Genomic DNA, 20,634 nt, shown 5'->3' with positions numbered 1-20,634 from the left:
TATCTTCCTTCTACCTTAGAGGTTCAGGTAGAGGAGAGAAGGGTGTATTCTATGCCTAATGAGCAAAGGTGCCTCCGGCAAGGTAGTACTGATAAATTATACAATACACTGGATGCCCCAACAAACCAGGCAGATAGAACTGCCTCCTTGTGTGCAGGGGTTCCAAGATAAGAGGAATAAAGATGGCACATCCCATATCACTTATACACTTAAGGCCACATAGATCAGGATCAACTCCTAGCTTAAAAGGAAACTCCAATTCTCACTTTTGTTACAAAACAGAAATGATCACAATCATTACTAGAGCTCCTTGGAGACTGAGCACCCAAATTTTAGTAATGTTTGCTCCTGGTGTTGGCACATATTCCCAACATACATTATACTTGCTTCTCCATTTTAGCCAAAATTTATAGAATCGAAGAGGCACCAAATAAATCTCAATTAAAATACATTTAAAAAGCATACCATGAAGCATTGAACTGTGTTACAGCAAAGCTTTTCAAAATAGCAACTGTATTCAGATAAGAGTTAGGAAATGTTTTGCTCTGGAAAAAAAGCAATGGGAAGGGAATATATTTATCCTTTACATAAATAATAAAGAATATATCCACAATTGTTCACAATGATGCTGTAATATGACTGCTAAGAAAAACACATCCCTCGTGCACAAGTAGTTTCAGGATGGAATATATTTAATATTGTAAAACAAAAATACAAATTTTCATGATCAGCTGAATCTTGAAAATATTCAGAAATACTCAGAGTTAAGGGAGTTTCTTAAAGGTGAAATATTGAAGGCACAAATGCAAAAGTAGCCTTTTCAACTGTTTTGATTGTAGAGCAAGCACCTTCCAAGCATAATCACAGTATGTGATAAACCACATATGACATATCCCAGAAGGCAAACATTAATTACAAAAAAGTAAAAAAAAGTTGTATCCCACAAAGGTATGTCTTGGCTCCACTGCAGTTCAACAACTCCTTAAATAATTTGAAAACCTGAGTGAGAAACACGCTCAGTCAGTTTGCAAATCATATGTGGATCTGCAAGCAGCATAAAGAAAAAAAGTTATCCTTACTTAGGGTGGTATTCAACTAAGCTTTACGAAGAGCAGACCCAGTGAAATTAATAAACTTAAAGTATGTAAGTAAGGTTTAAAGGTAAAGGTACCCCTGCCCGTACGGGCCAGTCTTGACAGACTCTGGGGTTGTGCGCCCATCTCACTTAAGAGGCCGGGGGCCAGCGCTGTCCGGAGACACTTCCGGGTCACGTGGCCAGCGTGACAAGCTGCATCTGGCGAGCCAGCGCAGCACACGGAACGCCGTTTACCTTCCCGCCAGTAAGCGGTCCCTATTTATCTACTTGCACCCAGGGGTGCTTTCGAACTGCTAGGTTGGCAGGCGCTGGGACCGAGCAACGGGAGCGCACCCCGCCGCGGGGATTCAAACCGCTGACCTTTCGATCGGCAAGCCCTAGGCGCTGAGGCTTTTACCCACAGCGCCACCTGCGTCCCAAGTAAGGTTTAAGGTTGGAAAAAATTTAAGGACTATTTACAGAAATACTGTAAAACTAAGGAAAGTTAAATGGTGTTGGATTGAAATTGAGGGGTTTCTAGCTGTAATGATATAAAGGAACATAGATGGGGGAAAAAAGGGTTTGAAAAATGAGGTAATGTTATAAACTGTAATGCTTTAAATGAAGGATTTGCTGAACAAATAATCCTAATTGGGATACAAGGAGGAGAAGTATGAGGAGGTCTGAGAAATTCGTTATTTAAAAGTATGATTTATGAACTTTATGTCTTTTTTAATGTTTTTGTTTGTTCTGTTTTTGTTTGCTTGTTTAAAAAATTGGAAAATTTAATAAATATTCTTTTAAAAAAAGTAAGGTTTAAGGTTGTTACAAAATAGGCAAATAATAAGATTGCATTAACAAATATACTGTATGCAAGACACAATGGTGGTAACAGTGTGATCAGTTGAAATAAGGCCTCAGCTACAGTCTGATATTTACTTTGATAAAACTGACAAACATCAGTTGAACCAACAAACCTAGTTTTGGACTTCAGGTGTGTATGGGTGTGCTACATGATGGAAAAAATGCCTACACACAGGTGGGGAGACCTATGATGTCAGGAGAAAGCTATGGTAGACCCTTTTCCCCTCCCATGTAGCTTTCCATATGGAAGGTGACAGATAAAGAGAAATTTTCTATAATTGGTGTCTTTACTACTTCAACACTTACAGGAAATTTTAAAAGATTAGTACCAGGAAAAGGAGAGGCTAATGATTATGTAATTAAGTTCAACAAGTAGCACAGCTTAAGATCTTCAGGCTCCCAGACCCAAAGGTAACCAAAAACGATTTTCACCTTGTGTACAAAAAGGCTAAGGTCACAGAAATTCAAAAGTGACAAATTCGCTCCACTTCCCAGTGGGGAGAAGTTGCGGTGGACCGTGTGGCCACCTACTTCTCACTGGGGGCGGGGGACTTTGTTCCCCATTGCCTGGGGAATCCCGGCCACGTCAGAGTCCAGCCAGCCAATCCACTGGCCGGGGGGGGGGGGGGCGTGACCGGGACAGTTTAAACCAAGGAGCGAGCCAGAGGACGTCCTCTTTGGCTCTCTTCCTCAATTTAAATACATCAAATACATCCACTGGAACAATCCAGCTGCCTCTTTTACAGAATACAGTGGTACCTCGGGTTAAGAACTTAATTCATTCTGGAGGCCTGTTCTTAACCTGAAACTGTTCTTAACCTGAAGCACCACTTTAGCTAATGGGGCCTCCTGCTGCCGCTGCGCCGCCACTGCACGATTTCTGTTCTCTTCCTGAAGCAAAGTTCTTAACCTGAGGTACTATTTCTGGGTTAGCGGAGTCTGCAACCTGAAGCGTATGTAACCTGAAGCATATGTAACCCGAGGTACCTCTGGGAGTTGGGAAGGGAATGGGACATAAGTTGTTCTCACACTGGAAACTCAATGTTCAATTCAGTTTAAGGAACTAATGGATGAGATCCCATGGTCAGAAATACTCAAAGAGAAGGGGGTTTCTTAAAGGTGAAATACTGAAAGCACAAATGCAGATAATTCCAACAAGAAAGAAAAGTGGGAGGCATCTGAAGAAACCACTATATCTGCATAAGGAATTTACAGATGAGCTGAGATGTAAGAAGGGCCTGTATAAGAAATAAGAAAGCTGAAATCATGAAGTAGCCAGCAGTGGCAGGGAGGTGGTGAGGCATAACGAGCTCAGGCTTGCATGAGAGGTTAAAAACAAGAATAAAAGGTTTTTTCGGCTATGTTCAAAACAAGAGGAAGAGCAAGCAAGCAGTAGGTACTCTGTGTGGAGAAGATGTAAAAGTATAGAAGTCGTAGTGTCCAGATCAAGGAAAGTCCTAGTACTGCTCTATTCTGCTTTGGTTAGACCACACCTGGAGTACTGTGCCCAGCTCTGGATGCCACAATTTAAGGAGGATATTGACAAGCTGGAACATGTGCAGAGGAGGGCAACCAAGGGTCTGGAAGCCAAACCTTATGAGGGAGTTGAGTATGTTCAGTCTTGAAAGGAGGAGACTGATAGGAGATATGATAGCCATCTTCAAATATCTAAAGGGCTGCCACATGGAAGATTAAGCAAGCTCTTCTTCTGCTCCAGGGGGTAGGACCCAAACCAATGGCTTCAAGTTACAATAAAGGAGATTCTGACTAAACATTGGGAATAACTTTCTGACATTAAGATCTGTTCGACAATGGAACAGACTGCCTCAGAAGGTTGTGGACTCTCCTCTGTCATTGATACTTTAGTTGAGATTCCTGCATTGCAGGTTGTTAGTCTGGATGACTCTCAAGATCCGCTCCAGCTCTACAATTCTGTGATTTTATTATTCATTTTATTGCAGTGATTTTACAGTTATAGTAACCCTAACTGGTATAATAAAAGTTTCAGACAAAAAAGTAATAAAGCTAGTCCCTCCTGCTGCAGCAATGTCCCTGTTATTTTACGGACTTTCCCTTAAAGGCTGTGCATCTCCCTCTTAATCAGTGAAATAGAATAAATCCCCCACCTCTCACAAATGAAAAAAGAAAAAGATCTTTTGATAACGTAAGTGAAAGTTATAAACCTCAGTTTAAGACGAGGGAAAAGCAATACTGTCACAGCAGCAGGCCATCTCTACCCCGCCCCAATCTGTATTCCATTAGTGCTAAGATTGTGTCTTGAGGGATGCAGACATTTAGATTCGGCTCCCCACCTTTTCATAGAATCATAGACTGGCAGAGTTGGAAGATATTCTCAAGGGTCATTTAGTCCAGCCCCCTGCAATGTAGGAATCTTTTTGGCCAACACGCGGCTTAAGCCCACGACCTCAAGATTAAGAGTATCACACTCTACCAACTGAGGTATCCACAGTCTCAGTGGTCAGTCATATCCCTGCTAATCTGAGTAGACATGGATACATACAGCTCTGGCTGTTAGCACCCAATGCTACACATGCAAACAGCTAGATCAGGGCCAAATCAGGTGAATAAAGTGGTAGCGCTACTTTCCTCAGTAAAGAGCACAGGCAAATTGTTGGGGAAATTAAGAGAACAGAAACACAGGGCCCCAGAGAATTCAACAGAAAGCACATAGTTCCCTTCATACTGATTGCAGTGATTTTCTTCCCCTTGCAACTCCATGTAAAATGGCAAAACTTCCACTGACACAAAATTGTTCATTTAAAATTCTCAAGCATTAGGGTTAATATTGTTACTGAAAAATAACTACTTGTATATTTTCCATACACTAGATATAGACTTTTCCAAACAATGTGAACTGAAATATTTCAGGATTCCCTAGTCCCAATGAAAAATTCTCATCTTTTGAAGGGACAGGCTCACAAGTCATTCACTAGACAAGTAATGAATATATTTGTCCTGTTGTATAATAAGTACTTTTTGAATACTAAAAGTACACCATAAATTTATTTTACTTTACTTGTTACATTTTATCCAGTCCCATCTCTGATGTTTGGAGGCACTGTGCTTGCTCTCTCTGTATGATCCTCACAACACCTTGCAAGAGTGTAGCTGGGGACTTGAACCCTGGTCATTCTAACTTCTAAACCAGAAACGGCCAACACAGTGGCCTCCACATGATGCTGGACTACAACTCCCACTATCCTTGCCATTGGCCATGCTAGCTGGAGCTGACAGGATTTGGAGTATATCTAACAAAATGTGGAAGGTTCCGTGTTGACTATCCCTGCACTACATTATGCTGGAGGCAGTTTGCTTCTAAATACTGTACTGTACTGTGCTTGAAACCACAGGAATTGAGAGTAGTGTTGCGCTCAGGTCCTGTTTACAGGTTTCCCATGGCATGTGGTTGGCCACTGCAAGAATAGGATGCTGGACCAGAACAGGTAATTGGCCTATCCCAGCAAAGCTCTCCTTATGTGCCATGGTCTATTATGATTATGATACTCTGCATGTGTGTGTTTTAAAACTCTGCTACCATTCCTGAAGGATGCAAGAACAGGAATACTAGAAGTTGCCTTATTATGAGACAAACCACTGGCCCATCTAGCTCAGAAGTGTCTACCATGACTGGCAATGATTCTCAGACAGGAGACTTCCCCACCAAAAGGAGTCAACTCCTGGGGGCCAAGGTCCTTTCACCTTCCCCAAACAAAATATTTGAGGGTGCTAGCACCCCCCAGTTGATGGGCAACCGTTGTGGTGCACCCCATCTATTATGCAGGGCAGTGTTTACCTGCCCCCCCCAAAAATTTATTCAGGCTGGCAGCCCTGTTCCCAACCCGATCTGGAGATGCTGGCCAAAGCAGATGCAGTACTACTGCGTTACGACCCTTCCCCTTGAGTTTCCAGGTACAGCAGGTAGGTCACTGTCGGCCCTAAAACAGCCGACGCCCATGACCGGTCCTGCTGACTTTTGGGGAGGGCGCCATCCTACCTAGTGGTTCCACCTCTTCCCCTCCCCGCACCTTGTCATAGTACCACAGAACCCGAAAATTAAGACCCTGCGGCGCGCGTGCTGGCACACGCATACACACGTATGTAAGCCTAACCCGCGCTGGCCCGACCCCGGCGGCAATTTTGCCGGCTCTAGAAATGCAGCCACTTGTGGGGAGGGTCCCTGCGGAGTTCGCAGCCTCCTGGAAGCCCCGCCCCCTCTGGACCCCGAGGTCACAATCTGCAGGCGCTCGCGCAAACAACCAAGACCGCGGAACGGCTGTGTGTCGCGTGCGCGCGCGCTCGGTGGAAAAACGTCGCCCCCTGCTCCACCCCAACCGCGACCCTTCGCCTCAAGCCTGCGCTGCCACCGCCGTCATGTGGGGGGTGGGGAGAACGGAAAAGATGGGAAAGAGGGGGAAAATAATTTCTCTCAAATATATACAGTTACACACATTACGCCCTCTCCTCCCCCTTCCTCAGCTGAACCCCGCCGCGAACCCGAAGTCCGCCCCTCACTCACCCTCTCTGGACGCTACAGCCGCGGACATGTCCTCTCGCGAGCTTTGGCGGCGAGAGTTTACAAAAGTCGAGTGAGAGGAGGAGGAGGTGAGAGGGGAGAGCACCGTGCGCGAGAGAGCCGGTGGGGGGGTGCGTTGGTGGGCGTGGCGGGGAGACCCAGCGCGCTCGGCTGATTGGGCGTCGGTTCAGCGCAGAAGCGCCAAGCGGGCCAAGGTGTTTGCGGAGGGGAAGGCACGCGACGCTCCCTCGCGCTAAAAACGTTGGCTTTCCTCGGGGAGAGGGGGGTGGGGAGAGAGCTGCCCTTGGCGCCACCTCTTCCATCCGGGTGTTTTCCCACCTTTTTTCACCCCCCCACCCTTTCCACCTCCTGCTTCTTTTGTAACTTTCTGAGGCGAGTTGGCACAAGTTGCGCGAAGTTGCCAGTAATGCCAGCCGGAGCCACCTCACACTTGGGAAGCTTCTTTAAAGCGTTTCCCTCCTACCTCACGAAACAAAAATGCGTATAAACGAAATGTTTAGGAGCGTGCGAGGAAAGGCTTGCGGCACCTTTAAATGGCACAAGCTGCAACCCCTAACCCCGTTTACCTGGGAGAGATAGGCATTGAATTTAATACGATGTACAATAAAGGGAGGAAATGTAACGAACAAACAAACAAGGGTTCCCAGCCATTACCTCATAACTTTCTCATAAGACTACACAGTGAATTCAATGTTAAAGGGGGGGACTTTTTATTTCATATTTCTTAACTGGATTGTTATTTTAACTTCATAATAAAAGTTTTGAAAACTTAAAAAACTAACAATTTCCTTTTCACCAGACCTGGTTAGGATTGCGTTTTAAGAGATTTGGCTGTGTAGCCAACAGTCCTACCAGGAGTAGACCCACTGAAATTAATGGGCTGTGTCCATTAATTTCAATGGGTCTCCTCTGAGTAGGGCTGGCATTGAATCTCGCCTGTTGCGGCAGATGCTCTGGTGGCTTCAGGGCCTTGCTTCAGGGCAGAAAAATAGATGCCGCAAATCTTTCAAGTGCGCTACAAACCTGCCCATGCTCAGGGTCACATACTGCAAATTAGTTGCCTCCTCTTTCCCCTTCCTGTTTTAATCCACAGTCAGTGCAGTTAAAGGTGAAATTTTCCTCCAGCCTTCATATTTTCATAAATCTATGTGGTTAGAACACTTTCAAGCAGCAAAAATTTCCTATTGTTAACCAGCACTGAGCCAGGAAATGCTGTGCCTAATGAATTCCTTCCTGTCACACAGATGTTACAAAGGTGTTTGAGACCTTGCCAGAGATCAGTGGCTGTCTTATCTGTGATAGCAACTGTACAAAACTAAGGGTTGTTTGGTTGTTAATTTTTAAAAGCATAGTGGTCAAGGGTCTGCTATTATTTACTTACATTTATATCCTGTATTTCTTTTGTCATGGAATCCAAAGGAGTGTCTTGTAAATGTTGGGCACTTTATTTTTAAAATCAAATAGCCATTTCACTTGGCTACAAATACATATGTTAATTTGAGTTGGTTATTTGCTTAGCTCCAATACCCAGCCTATATCCTCCATTTCTTACCTTTCCTGTCACAAAAGTTGGATGCCCCCACCCCCACTCTTTGCAATATTCCAGGCAGTTCCAGGCACTAACACAGGGTCTATGTTCTCTTGGAAAATTTAACGCATGGCAGAAACTGTTGTAGCTTTAAGAAATATTATTTATTCACATATTTACACCTACAGTCCACATGGAGAGAGTCCAGATCTTACATGTTCATTTCAAGAGGAGTTTGTTCCCCACAGCAGTGCAGCACTGGAGTCAAAGGCGTCTCTCCCAGCCAGTCTGCCCAAGATCAATCGCTCCCTTTTTTCTCCCCCTTGTTCCCAGCACACCTTGCTAAAGACACTCTTTTCCTGTTTCTTCACACTCAGTTACTCTGGCAGTCTGCCCAGGCCCAAGATTGCTCTCAGGTGGGCCATCAACACCTTTTGTCATAACAAAAATTTTTTTTCCTTCTAGTAGCACCTTAAAGACCAACTAAGTTAGTTCTTGGTATGAGCTTTCGTGTGCATGCACACTTCTTCAGATACACAGCATGCACTTCAGATACACAGCATGCACTAAGTGTGCATGCACACGAAAGCTCATACCAAGAACTAACTTAGTTGGTCTTTAAGGTGCTACTAGAAGGGAAAAAAAAATTTGTTTTGACTATGGCAGACCAACACGGCTACCTTTCTGTAACTGGACCTTTTGTCATGTTAATGCCTCTATCCCAGGTGGAAAGCAAGCTTAGCCTGTATTTTGCCCACTCGCCTGCAATCTTCCCTTCAGTACTCCAAATAATCAAAATCCTACCATTTTTAAATTTCTATGGTTTAAGAACCCTCTATAACAGTATTTACTGCATTTTAAACACCTGCCCACTCCTCCACAGAGCTGGGGTTCTTCCCCTTTGATTTTTTTTTTTTTAGGTTGGTTAGGCTAAGAGATCAGAACTTCTTTTGGTTACCAGCAATGAAACCCCACCCATGTTTGTTCAGAGGTAAATCCTATTGAGATGGATGCAATAATAGTGGATTTATTCTGCTTTAGGTTTTTCTACAGGGTTTCCCCAGTGCTACCACATTATTACTATCTGGAGGGACAGCAGCATAGCACAAGCAAGTCTAAAAATAAAATATGTGATACGGAATATGCAGTGATTGGAAATGAAACAGTCACCACCCCAAATGTTTACAAGCTCAAACAATATTGAAAGTGGGGTTGCGTGTTACTTCCCCAAAAGCATGATGAGCACAAATCACAATGAATACACAATAAAAAGGACGTCTGGAAGGGATCTTAGCTACTAGGATACAAAGCATTTTGTTACAGATCCCCACTTGTACATCTGTTTCAGACCAAAGAACCCCCAAAGTGGTGTGTTCCTGATGGAAAATGCAGTTGAATTTAGCATTAGTTATGCTGACAAACTATGTGCAAGAGCTTGAAGAAAATGTCCAGAGGAAAGCAGCCAGATTAGTTTAGCATTTCTGTAAACAAAAGTATTACCATTGAGTCTCCTTTAAGTCCTTAACAATTGTGTTTTTCCAAAAATAATCATAAGAAAATAACCTGACTTTATTGCAGAACTAAACGGGCTTCTCAAAAGAAAGTATGGAGCCAGTTTCCAGTTTCCAAAATCAAGATAAAAGGTGTATTATTAGATTTCAGAAAAAGAAACCATACATATGGAATGGGGAAATGTTCCATGAGTGTTTTACCCTGGAGTATATCTAATTAGGCAATCCCATTTTCTAATCCTTGCCAAAGATGGTATAGCATCCTGGTCCTTTTGTTTCTTTTTATTCACAAATACTACCCAAAAAAAGTTGGGTGGGAGGAGATGCATACATTTAAAGCACATAAAGAAAAGCACTAGATAAAAGTGTGGCACTGATAATACTACTAATGGATATCCTGTGTTTCTGGTTGCTGGGCAGCCAACTTGAGAGTCCAGGAGGTTTTAAGTGCTCCTGATCCTGAATATATTATTTTCTATATAACTTCTCCCTGCACTGAAGAAGTTTATAGGAGATTTTAAATGTAATCAGAAACATTGGAACCTGCACTCAGTTTCATAATGGGCTGGGCTAGATTGGAACCTAATTGTCACAGTGACCATGTAAACATACACTACCCTCAAATCCAGAGCTACAACTGCCACTTTTTGAATCAATACAAGTTTGGTAGCTCAGGGTCCAATGGTGGGTAAGCAGGCAAGGTTGACTTCCCACCCTCATAATTTATATTGAAAGCTCCTTTGGGACAGAGAGATCTTTTTTACTTTTGTTTACAGAAGTCCGTTAAACTCTGTAAATGTGTGTTGATGGTACTGAATAAGAATATGAGGAGCTGGATCTTGCACCTCACAGTAGGAAGCATGGGTACATGGAAGCAAAGACATCACTTTGGACATTGTGCAAAAGAGTAGGAATCCATCCAGATCAGGAGAGAGAGACTGGCTAGCTTAGCGCTGTATTTGGGCATCCCAGTGGGGCCAGAATCTACTCTCAAATTTTTTGATACAGGTGGTCTGTTTTCCCTTCATGTCTGTGGCTGGGTGGTCAACACTCTGAGCAGTCTTTCAAGTTCCATGATTTGTAAGCATCAATGAGCTCAGTTGCAGCCACACTGGAACTGAAGTTGATGCAACAGGGACCAACTAGCAAGAACTTGAAAGGGTGTCTGCCTGCAGTCAAGTTCAAAAAGTCAATGAGCAAGTTCAGAACCTCCAGCCTGCTTCACAATTGGTCAAACTAGCTCAGAACCTCATTGTCATAGCAACCATGAAAAGATTACATGATCATAGTGACCATGGAAAGTTTTCCTGGGTTCTAGAGCTGCAATTACCACTTTCTGAATCAATTACAAAATTATTGTTACATAAGCACAGTGCCAGTCCCTCTCTCTGCCAAGCCATGGCAAGAGCACATGGGATCTCAGACACTCACACAGGGTCTGTGTCCCTTTGGAGAACAGAAGACACAATGGAGGCTGTCATGCTTTAAGAAATAGGATTTACTCATCTATTTACACCCTCAGTCTGCATGGAGAGAGTCCAAATCTTACAGCATGGCCCAAAGCATTAATCAAAACACTGGCAGTTACTAATTCATAGGCTTTACTCCAAATCTCTAACAATATGTATGCTAGCTCTCACAGGGTCCATTAGGCAAGTGTCCTGAACCCCTAGCCTACCTGGAAGCAAGTCAGTATGTCAAGTCCCCAGTCCAGGGTTAATCCACATGTCCAAACCGAAGCAGTCCAACAGAGATCCTGAAGCATCAAAGCCAAGATCTATCAACATGCTGCCTTTTTTATACTTTGCATGCTGATTGCAGCGTCTGGGCTTGATGAGGCATGTGGCCCTCACCTGTTCCAAGCCTACTCCAGCTGAGGAATCACACACTTTCTCCCAGAGCTAGCAAGCCCCACCTGGCCAGCTAGGGAGCTGGGCTGTGGGCCATTGCCTGCCTTAGTCTCCTGGAGCACCACTCCTGCTGCTCCCTATGCCTTAGAGCCTGCTGTGTTCATGGGGACAGGGGCCCCTCTGGCTCTGGTGCTGGGTCCTGTGGCTCTGGGTCCTGTGCACTGGCCCCCATCCCCTCATCATCCTCCATCACCCTATGAGTACTTCCTACTACACCAACGTCTCCTTCCCCATCTCCAGCTTGCCCGGTGTGTCCCAGTCCCAGCTACACCTCTCGCTAGGATCCTCTTCCTCCTTCCTGCCAGTTCATGACAACAAGGTTGCCACCTGGAGTAGACAAGACACTGGGGACCAATATTAGTGGCCAGGGAAAACCTGTGTCTCCTGTTTATTTAAAGTGTTTAATCATGTGCTTTAGCTGAAAACATTTTCCAGAGTGGCTTGCAAATGTAACTGATCAGCAGTCACTGACCTCCCACTTACAATTTAAAAGACACAGCACGGAAGGAAAAGAGGTTGGGAAGGAGGAAGAAACAACAAAAGCAATCTCTTCACTGTTTCTAATTACTCCAGGAGTAACCCTCCAGATGTTGGACTATAGCCCCTGCATGGCCAATGGTCATGGTATGATGGGAGTTGTAGTCCAGAACATTTGGAGGGCACCACATTAGATATCTCAGAATAAATAGACATCAGACAGGGCTGGATATTTGCTTCAAACACAGCTTTAGAGATTCTACAAATAACAAGTGGGAGAGGCAGCAAAGTATTGATGTGTGGAATGCTGCTGTTTAGAATCCCATCCGTTCCACCAACAACCACCACTCATTTTCTACACAAAATAGTCAGCATTCTGTGTCCACTGAGCAAACTCAATCTTCATCATACTGTTTTTGGTGTACCTCCCACTCCTATTTTTTAATATTTCTGAAAGTCTTGGAGTTCCACCAACCCTACTGATACCTCCGCTCATGTGTATGTGTGTGGTACTCTTGGCTACACAAGGAGCGGCGCTCACAGCCTGAACATTGGAAATAGAAGGAATGATATCAAAAGAAAAATGTTCTCTGGTTATAGGGATGGGGGAGAAATTCTATTCAGTTCACATCTGAAGGGAAACTTGTCTAATTCTGCACTTCTAATTCTGAAACGATATGCAAACAGAGACAAAACTGTCATTTGAAATTAGCTTATTAGAATTTTGCAACGCGGTTCTCCAGCCAAGTAATATGTATGAAAACGCACATGCTAGGGTAAAATGTGCATATAAAGGCACACATTAGCAACAATAACATACAAAAATGCATGTTAGGTTGAAATGCTTTGCAAAAAATGTGTATATTAGACAAAATCGCATATAAAAATGTATACAGTATATAGTAGGATACATTCACACAAAAAGGCTGAAGAATTTTAATGGGAACTTGAAAACAAAAATTGCAAACTGGTATGGAAACATGGGCATAACCAGAATTTTTGTTGGGGGGCAAGCCTTTTGTTGGGGGGGGAGAACCTCAGGTTGCTATGTATTTTAATTGATTTTTATTGATTATGAGGGACAGCTGCCCCCTCTTGGCTACACCCATGTATGGAAATGTAGGGATCTAAACGTAGGACTGGAAAAATGAGAAACTGAAGACACCAAAATGCATGAGATTCTTCCATGCCAACTGATTAATGTTAGGAGGTGCTCCAAATAAATCTAAATCAATCAATAAATACTTGTAAAAGAAAGTATAGAGAGTGATATCCAATGATGTGTGACTGGATTTCCCTTCTCTCTTCTATCCTCTGCAGCCCCCCAAATTGTTCTGCAGGGTCCCCACCCCTGCCTTTGCAGCAGATTTGGTCAGCATGTGGGGGGCTGCAGGGAAGAGCAATCCCATTGGACTAGCAGAAATCCATGCAGAACTGAGTACCACTCAGGGTCACTAGAACATGATAATAATGGAAATACATTTTATAACAGCCAGGATACCAGGGAAAAAGAAGTTCAAATACTTTGAGGTTTAGTTTACTTTAAGTACAACTCTGGTGCCAAACTTTTTTTTTTAAATGAACAGCTTTTATATCTTCTTTCTCAGCTGAATTGAAAGGCTTTGCATGGAGGCTTTAGCAAAACGAAGAGAACACTCAGTCCTAGCAACAAAATGAAAAACAGAACAAGCATCCTAAGAGAAAACTAAGCCCAGTTTACCCCTCAGATATACAGCTCTAATATTTTTTTAGCTGTCATTCCTCTAATGTTCCTATAGTACTCCCCCCATGTGTTTTTTTTATTTTTAGTGTGGCATCTTATCCAGAGTGAATTCAATCCAGTTTGCTGTCTAGATGAACTTGGACTGCAATTGTTTTCATAGTGACCAATCAGGATGTTGGTAACTGGCCCGGTCCGGATTTCACTGTTAGACACGACAGGTTGACATTGTTCAGAAGAGATGAGTTATGAAGCTTTTATCACATCTTTTTAGTTTGCCATCTGCTATTAATAGCAAAGATGTTTTCCCTGTTCTAACTCCACAAAGATTATAAAGTAACCACTCACATGGGAGGCATTTTTCAATCTATTTAATACATGAACAGAAAGTGTTATTGGCACATTTTTTTGACCAGCTCAACATAGTTAGAAGGAGGAACACAAGTGATTGCCGCAACTGGCCATCAGCAGTCTCTGAATATAAAATAATCTCATCTAATGCACTGGACTATAGGCAGTCCTACAAGTATTTAAATTCAGAGTGGGGCTGCAAGTCTGCTTCTGGTTAGAGTAAGGCTAAGTTACACAGTCACTGCATCAGAGCTCCCAGTTGGACATACTTGCAAGTGCATAGGAACACCAGAAGCGGTCTTCTACGAAGTCAGACCATTAGTCCATCTAACTCAATCTTGTCTACACTGACTGGCAGCAGCTCTCCAGAGTCTTGTGCAGGGAGCCTTTCCCAGCCCTATAGGGAGATGCTGAGAACTGCACCTGGGACCTTCTGTATTCAAAGCAAATACTCTACCACTGAGTGACAACCTTTCCCTAAAATAGTTGTGTAGTGGACAAGCCCAGTGTTAGCACAAGGCATGCCCGGGCAGGTGCTGGACACATGCCATGCCCCTCACACACGAAGAGATATTGGCATCCCCCTCACACACGAAGCTTCTGACTGCCATCTTGAATTTGTCCCCAAGACCCCAGAAATCGGGACATCCTAAGTAAAAGCGGGACATTCCAGGATCAAATCAGAAACCAGGATGGCTTCTATAAATCTGGGTCTGTCCCTGGAAAATTGGGGCCCTTGGAGAGTGTTATGTACTGAGTTGAATAGGATCCAAACTGCAGCAGTCTGATTGATCCTAAAACAATAGGATCCAAAAGGCAGCAGTCTGATTGGTCCTAGAACAATAGGGTTCAGAATGCAGCAGTCTGATTGGTCCTAGAACAATGCAGCAGTATGATTGGTTGGCAGGAACTACCCAATCATGCTCCAGATAGAAGTGAATCCACAACCTGATTGGCTTACAGTAGAATTCCGGAATTAGCCAATCATGTGCAGCCCATTGTGTAAATAATGTATATAAAGCAGATACTTTGAGGGGACTTTCATTCATTCCTCCTCACCACTATGAGCTGAATAAAGAGCATGAAATCACTTTGCGACTCTGAGTATATTTCAGAGAGTCTGCATTCTGACATGAAAAGAGGTGCAAAGAGCATATCTCTGGGGCAAACATGGTGGTAGCTGAGGTAGTATAAGTTCCCCCCACCCCACCTGATGGGGATAGCTGATGAGGGGGGCACTCACACACCATTGTGTGGTCCTCTTTTTCTGCTCTTTTAGGTGTGGCAGCCATTTTATGTTATGTTACATATCCTACTATGGGCATTTTGCATTGTATTACATCCCCATGACTGGTACCCATTCTTAAAATTCCCAAAGGCCCCAACAGGCCCCCCAAGAGTGGTGACCCTTTACCCAGCTGAATGCATTGCACTTCACAGGTCAGCCACATGCATAACTGCATTAAAAACTTTTTTTAAAAAGTATTTGTACTCCTTTTCTTCCACAGGATTTGCTCTTGAGAAATGTCACTGGGGAAGCTGCCTTAAATCAACAACAGTTCTTACACACCAGCAGGCGTGACTTCTCTGCGCTGGTAATATGAGACTTTGCCTGTATCTATGAAAATGACGCCTGGAAACGTAAGCTAAGAACAACTCCTGCTTTATATATAGAAACTGTTTTATTTGTAGACCAGACCCAGAATAAATAGTGAGGTAATTTTTAAGAGGAACCCAGAGCTGTAGTCTGTTAATGTTAACCAAACAATGGAACACAGTTTTGCCTCTTGATTTCTGGAAGACATTCATTATCGGAAGACTAGTAGCCTCTTGTTGAAGGCAGCGCCTTTTGCATTTATAGTATGAGTCACAATACTTTCTCTTTGAGGTTCTTCCAGAACACTTTCTGCATCCTGATCCTATGCAGTGGGAAGGAAGCCCCACGGAGTCCAACAGGGCTTACTCAAAAGAAAGTGTTCTTAAGCGGGACCTGCAAGAACATGTTGCAGCATGAGGTTCCTGTTCAGGAGTTTGAGAGAAGCTAACGGGAAGGTAAACGGCGTTTCCGTGTGCTGCGCTGGCTCGCCAGATGCAGCTTTGTCACGCTGGCCACGTGACCCGGAAGTGTCTCTGGACAGCGCTGGCCCCTGGCCTCTTGAGTGAGATGGGCGCACAACCCCAGAGTCTGTCAAGACTGGCCCGTATGGGCAGGGGTACCTTTACCTAACCATGTCCTTTTACAGGAAACTCCATTCCATTTCCCCTCCTCAATTAATTTTGAAACAAACGAACAAACATACATAAGGGGGAGAAACAAACAAACAAACAAACAAACAAACAAACAAACAGAAAAAGAGCTCTTCTGGATCTCACCAAAGGTGAGGATAACTTGGGGAATGGGAAGACTTTGAGAATCTCTGTGGTATGTATTAAAAAGAGGAGGCCTATAGAATAATGCAGCTGCTGTGCAAACCAAACCAAAAGCATAGCTGTCAACTTTTCCCTTTTCTTGCGAGGAATCCTATTCGGAATAAGGGAATTTCCCTTAAAAAAGGGAAAAGTTGGCAGCTATGCAAAAGTAATGTTTGGAATCCTACAGCACACTGTGTGTGTGTGTCATTATTTAGACCATCTATTATGCAAGTTGAAGTGGATCATTCTTTTCCATTGAAAAGCTGATCTTGTGCTTAAACGTTCCTCTCTTCAGACCTGTGGATTTGCAGATGCAGGTCCCTACAGTAGAATGCTTCCTCTCCTTTTTTTCCCCTTTGGCCTTTGGGATGTGCCAACTCCTATTATTAGGCTTTGTTGGCCCTGCCCATTTGTCATGGTTCTACACCAGCTGAAGCGGGAGAAAAGGGGAGGGCAATAAATAAGCAGCCCCCATTTACACAGGACTAGTGTATCACTGCTTCCAAGTGCTGTCCTCCTGCCTTCATTCAGTGTACAGAGGGTAGGTACATGTTCAAGATGCTGTGTTGTTCCTAACTATTAAGAAGAAACAAGGACTGTGTTATGAGTTAGATTAATGGTCTCAGTTTTGTTTTTAGTGTGCTATTGCAATATTTAGCAAGGCTCTGTGGGTTGGTGGGAGCACGACACACACTCAGTGGGAGCTTTAAATAGAAGGGGACGACTAGGATTCTGAACAATCCTCCTACTAGAGAGTCAAATTTAACAGGGGCTAGCCTTGAGATCTTTGTATTACAAGGACCATGATCTGGTTAAAGCAGGGGTGGGGAAGCTGTGCTTTCCCAGCTGCTGTTAGACTGCATCTCTCTCATCCCTGAACAAGCTGGCTGGGGCTGATGGGAGCTGGGAGTCCAATTGCATAACTGAGAGTCCAATAGCATGTCTGACTTTTGAGATCCTGGTGGAGGAATGAATCCCTAGGAGTTCTACTTGATTTTGCATGCATTAGTGTACACACAGATAAATGGTTCTAAAGGGCAAGAAGTGTTCTCAGTGGTCAAACCCTAGTCATAGAAGTCTTTGCCCTCATAAAGTTTGACGGATGCCATTACTTTATGTGCCGTAAAGGTAAAGGGACCCCTGACCATTAGGTCCAGTCGTGACCGACTCTGGGGTTGTGGCACTCATCTCTCTTTATTGGCCGAGGGAGCTGGCGTACAGTTTCCGGGTCATGTGGCCAGCATGACTAAGCCGCTTCGGGCGAACCAGAGCAGTGCACGGAAACGCCATTTACCTTCCCGCTGGAGCAGTACCTATTTATCTACTTACACTTTGACATGCTTTTGCACTGCTAGGTTGGCAGGAGCAGGGACCGAGCAATGGGAGCTCACCCCGTCGCGGGGATTCGAACCGCTGACCTTCTGATCAGCAAGCCCTAGGCTTTGTGGCTTAACCCACAGCACCACCCACGTCCCCTCCCACCTGTGCCTTACTGGATAGCAAATACTTTTTTTGTAGGGGGACAAGCTTTTGTTTTGTCTTTTGTATCTCCTGTTTGAGCTTTTTTAAAATGTAAGTTGCTCTGCATGGTATCACCTTAAGTTGGAAGGGGCATTTCCCATTCTCTTAAATGCAGGAGAGTGTAAGATCCATTAAAAGCATTGTAGCACATTAAAATCAAGACAAATTTATCATGGCACTTCATCAAATGCACGAGGTGTTGCACATGGGCTCTAGGTGCTGTGCCCCTGCTAACATTTCTCCCCAGCCCCACCAACCACCACCTCCTGCCAAACTGCCCCACCTCCCAGTACCCCAAACCCCACCATTGGATTCCCTTAGACAAGGGATCATTTCTACCTTGCAGGCCAGCTTTGACAGGTGGGTTGGGCAACACACCTGTGAATCACATGGCATCACTATGATATTACGCAGTTATCAGGGGGATTGGCCTGCACACCTGTCAAGAGCCTCCTCTTGCCACAGCTGCTCATACCAACACCATTTCTGTCTCAGCAGTCGAGTGCAGTGAAGATGCAAGTAGCAGGCAGTGGCATCAGAGCAGGATGGTTGTGGCGGAGCTGATCTGTTTCACCTATTATTCTGCAGCTTACCTGGACCACCTGCTTGTCTGCCCACCTCCATCTTGCAGAACAAGAGATTTGGCACTACTTTGCAGAAAAGTCTCGACCTTTTTCTACAGCAAAATGCTGTTTATTCCCAAGGAAATGGATTTACTGTCAAGGCAGTCATGATGGTGCTATGATTTGGGGCGAGTTAAAATGCAAAACTGCACATGCTCAGGACATTTGCTCCTTTTATATGAAGACAGGGCACAGATCATCCTTCTGTTCCTGACCATAGTTACTGAATATTAATGCAAGTATTTTTTAAAAATAATGCTGTTAAACACAGGGAACTCTTCAAAAAACAACAAGTCTTGTATTACCTTAAAAGAGGAACACATTTTATTGCGGTATAAGTTCTGAAAAGGGTAAATCTGCAAATATATACCATTTGGAGGGTACTCAAAATTGTAAGAAATTCGAGGTTATTACAACATAGAATTAAAAATCCACAGAAATATTCCGCTAGGAATAACATGTCCTCTAGCCCCAAGTGGATATCTTTCAACTCCCAAGTTTACATTTTTGTTTGATTTCCACTAAAGCCAAAATATTTCACAGATAATTTAAATGTTTTGACCAGGAGTGCATGTGTGCGGAGTAGGGATGGGGAGTCTGTTTCAATGGGTCCAAGAATTAAATGTTTAATGACTACCACACAGGCAATTTTTGCAGACTGGATTGTGGGCTAAAAATAAAGACAACACTCAAAGATGTGTGCTGCTCCTTGTATGTCCCTGCAGTCTTCCAAGAATGAAAGATGGAGAAGCCCCAACTCTTCAGTTCCTAATCAAAATACTAAAAGGCAGGCATGATCCTTACCTGACTTCATTTAGAGGAAGAATAGAAAGATCAGTCAATTTCGGTTCTCTCAGTTTCTAATTTTACAATCTTAAATCCAGTTCTTCACATTTGTGCAACAATGTGTGATTTAAAAGCAAAAAAAAAAAAAAAAAAAAAAGAAGCCCTCTTGAAAATCCATTAGCATCTTAGGGCAAATTTTTCCTAATGCATTTGTATGCCATTTTGACTAACATATACATTCCTTGCAAGAATCTTCCCTAATATAATGCATTTTTGTATGTTATTTTCATGAATACATTCATCGTTATGCATACTGTCCCCTGATATGCAATTTTTTTTGGTAAACTTTGCTTGATTGGATAACTGCATCACAAATTTCAGATAAGGGTGAATTTTGAAGGATGGCTGTGTTTTGGTTCTCCTCTTGTTTCAGGATGTGTGAATTAGGTAGCTTTGCCTTTCAGTGCAAAATGGATCAAATTTCTCTTCCATCCCTAGTTCAGATAGGCTTCATATAAAAATAGTATACCTGTCTGAACTTGCCCAGGCCTTAAAACTGGAAATTTCACATTTTGGTATTTGCAATTAAAATTGGAAACTACACATGACCTTAACTGCAGAGTTTTGCACTCCCTAGTTTTCCTCTGACACACACAAACTGCAAATGCAAGACACTTATTCTGGATGAGGATGGTGTGTGTGTGTGTGTGTGTTAAGGTGGATATAAGCTATAGTCCCTCTTGCAATCCCTAATCAATTGAGGCTCTTTGTTCCTGCAATCTGTAATGCCAAAAATTCCCATTGAAGCAAATTCAATGAGAATTGATTTTTTGCAACAGAAAAAAGCAAATCACAGACCACTGACCAATTGCATCTGGAACAGCTCCTATTTGTTGATTGCTAGCAACATCCTTCCAAAGGAATGCTAGACCAGGCAGACCTCAGTCTGATCTGCAAGGTGCTGGCTAGGTTCTTAACTACGACAGCAGACTTTGGATTGTTTAAACACCAATCAGTAATGCCATAATTGTTAAAGGATTCTGAGATTTGCTTTGTGAATACAAAAGTAGGAGCTGCGGCAAAACACTGCAGGGTGAGTGCTGCTGTTCAGGATTCCAGCCCCACCCACCTGTCAGCTAGCATTCGCAGTCCCCCTATTGGGTTGTCTCCCCCCCCCCATTTGACCCCCTACATGTTTTTATTACTTCTGCAAGCCTTGAGGCTCTTGCCAAGCCTGCTGATCCTATCCTCTTGTGCATGGGTGATGCAGTTTTGGCTACATAAACCACGGCACCTACAGC

At 43.5% G+C, this 20,634-nt stretch overlaps 1 protein-coding gene and 2 long non-coding RNA genes across 7 annotated transcripts in view; 1 reads left to right on the top strand and 2 right to left on the bottom strand.

Annotated features, from left to right (window-relative positions):
- The window catches only part of MRTFB (myocardin related transcription factor B), a 91,990-nt gene extending 85,401 nt beyond the window's left edge, over positions 1–6,589 (bottom strand). The window contains exon 1 of one of the 4 annotated variants that reach the window (XM_053365914.1): positions 6,477–6,589. Coding sequence is in view for 1 of the 4 variants with exons in the window: in XM_053365913.1 (XP_053221888.1) it covers positions 466–468 (3 nt within the window). In the remaining 3 variants the exon portion in view is untranslated. Of the gene's footprint in view, positions 1–465; positions 532–6,050; positions 6,070–6,476 lie in introns of those variants that run through there. The other 3 variants (XM_053365916.1, XM_053365915.1, XM_053365913.1) reach the window with 3 other exon arrangements.
- Positions 6,590–8,920: 2,331 nt separating this feature from the next.
- On the top strand, positions 8,921–20,446 carry LOC128402090 (uncharacterized). Of its 2 annotated transcripts, none has more exons than XR_008327602.1 (3): positions 8,921–9,013; positions 15,500–15,632; positions 19,192–20,446. It is a non-coding gene; the product is annotated as an uncharacterized LOC128402090 (long non-coding RNA). The 2 variants fall into 2 exon arrangements; XR_008327603.1 differs by having other exon boundaries at positions 8,922–9,013; positions 19,205–20,446.
- Positions 15,495–16,313, bottom strand: LOC128402091 (uncharacterized). The gene is made up of 2 exons (XR_008327604.1): positions 16,215–16,313; positions 15,495–16,032 (listed from the first exon to the last, which is right to left on the bottom strand). It is a non-coding gene; the product is annotated as an uncharacterized LOC128402091 (long non-coding RNA).
- Positions 20,447–20,634: the final 188 nt, after the last annotated feature.

Source organism: Podarcis raffonei, chromosome 14 (assembly GCF_027172205.1).
Source record: "Podarcis raffonei isolate rPodRaf1 chromosome 14, rPodRaf1.pri, whole genome shotgun sequence".
NCBI classification, from domain to species: Eukaryota; Metazoa; Chordata; class Lepidosauria; order Squamata; family Lacertidae; genus Podarcis; species Podarcis raffonei.
The sequence above is the reverse complement of the archived record's forward strand: the minus strand, read 5'-3'. Positions and strand labels throughout refer to the sequence as shown.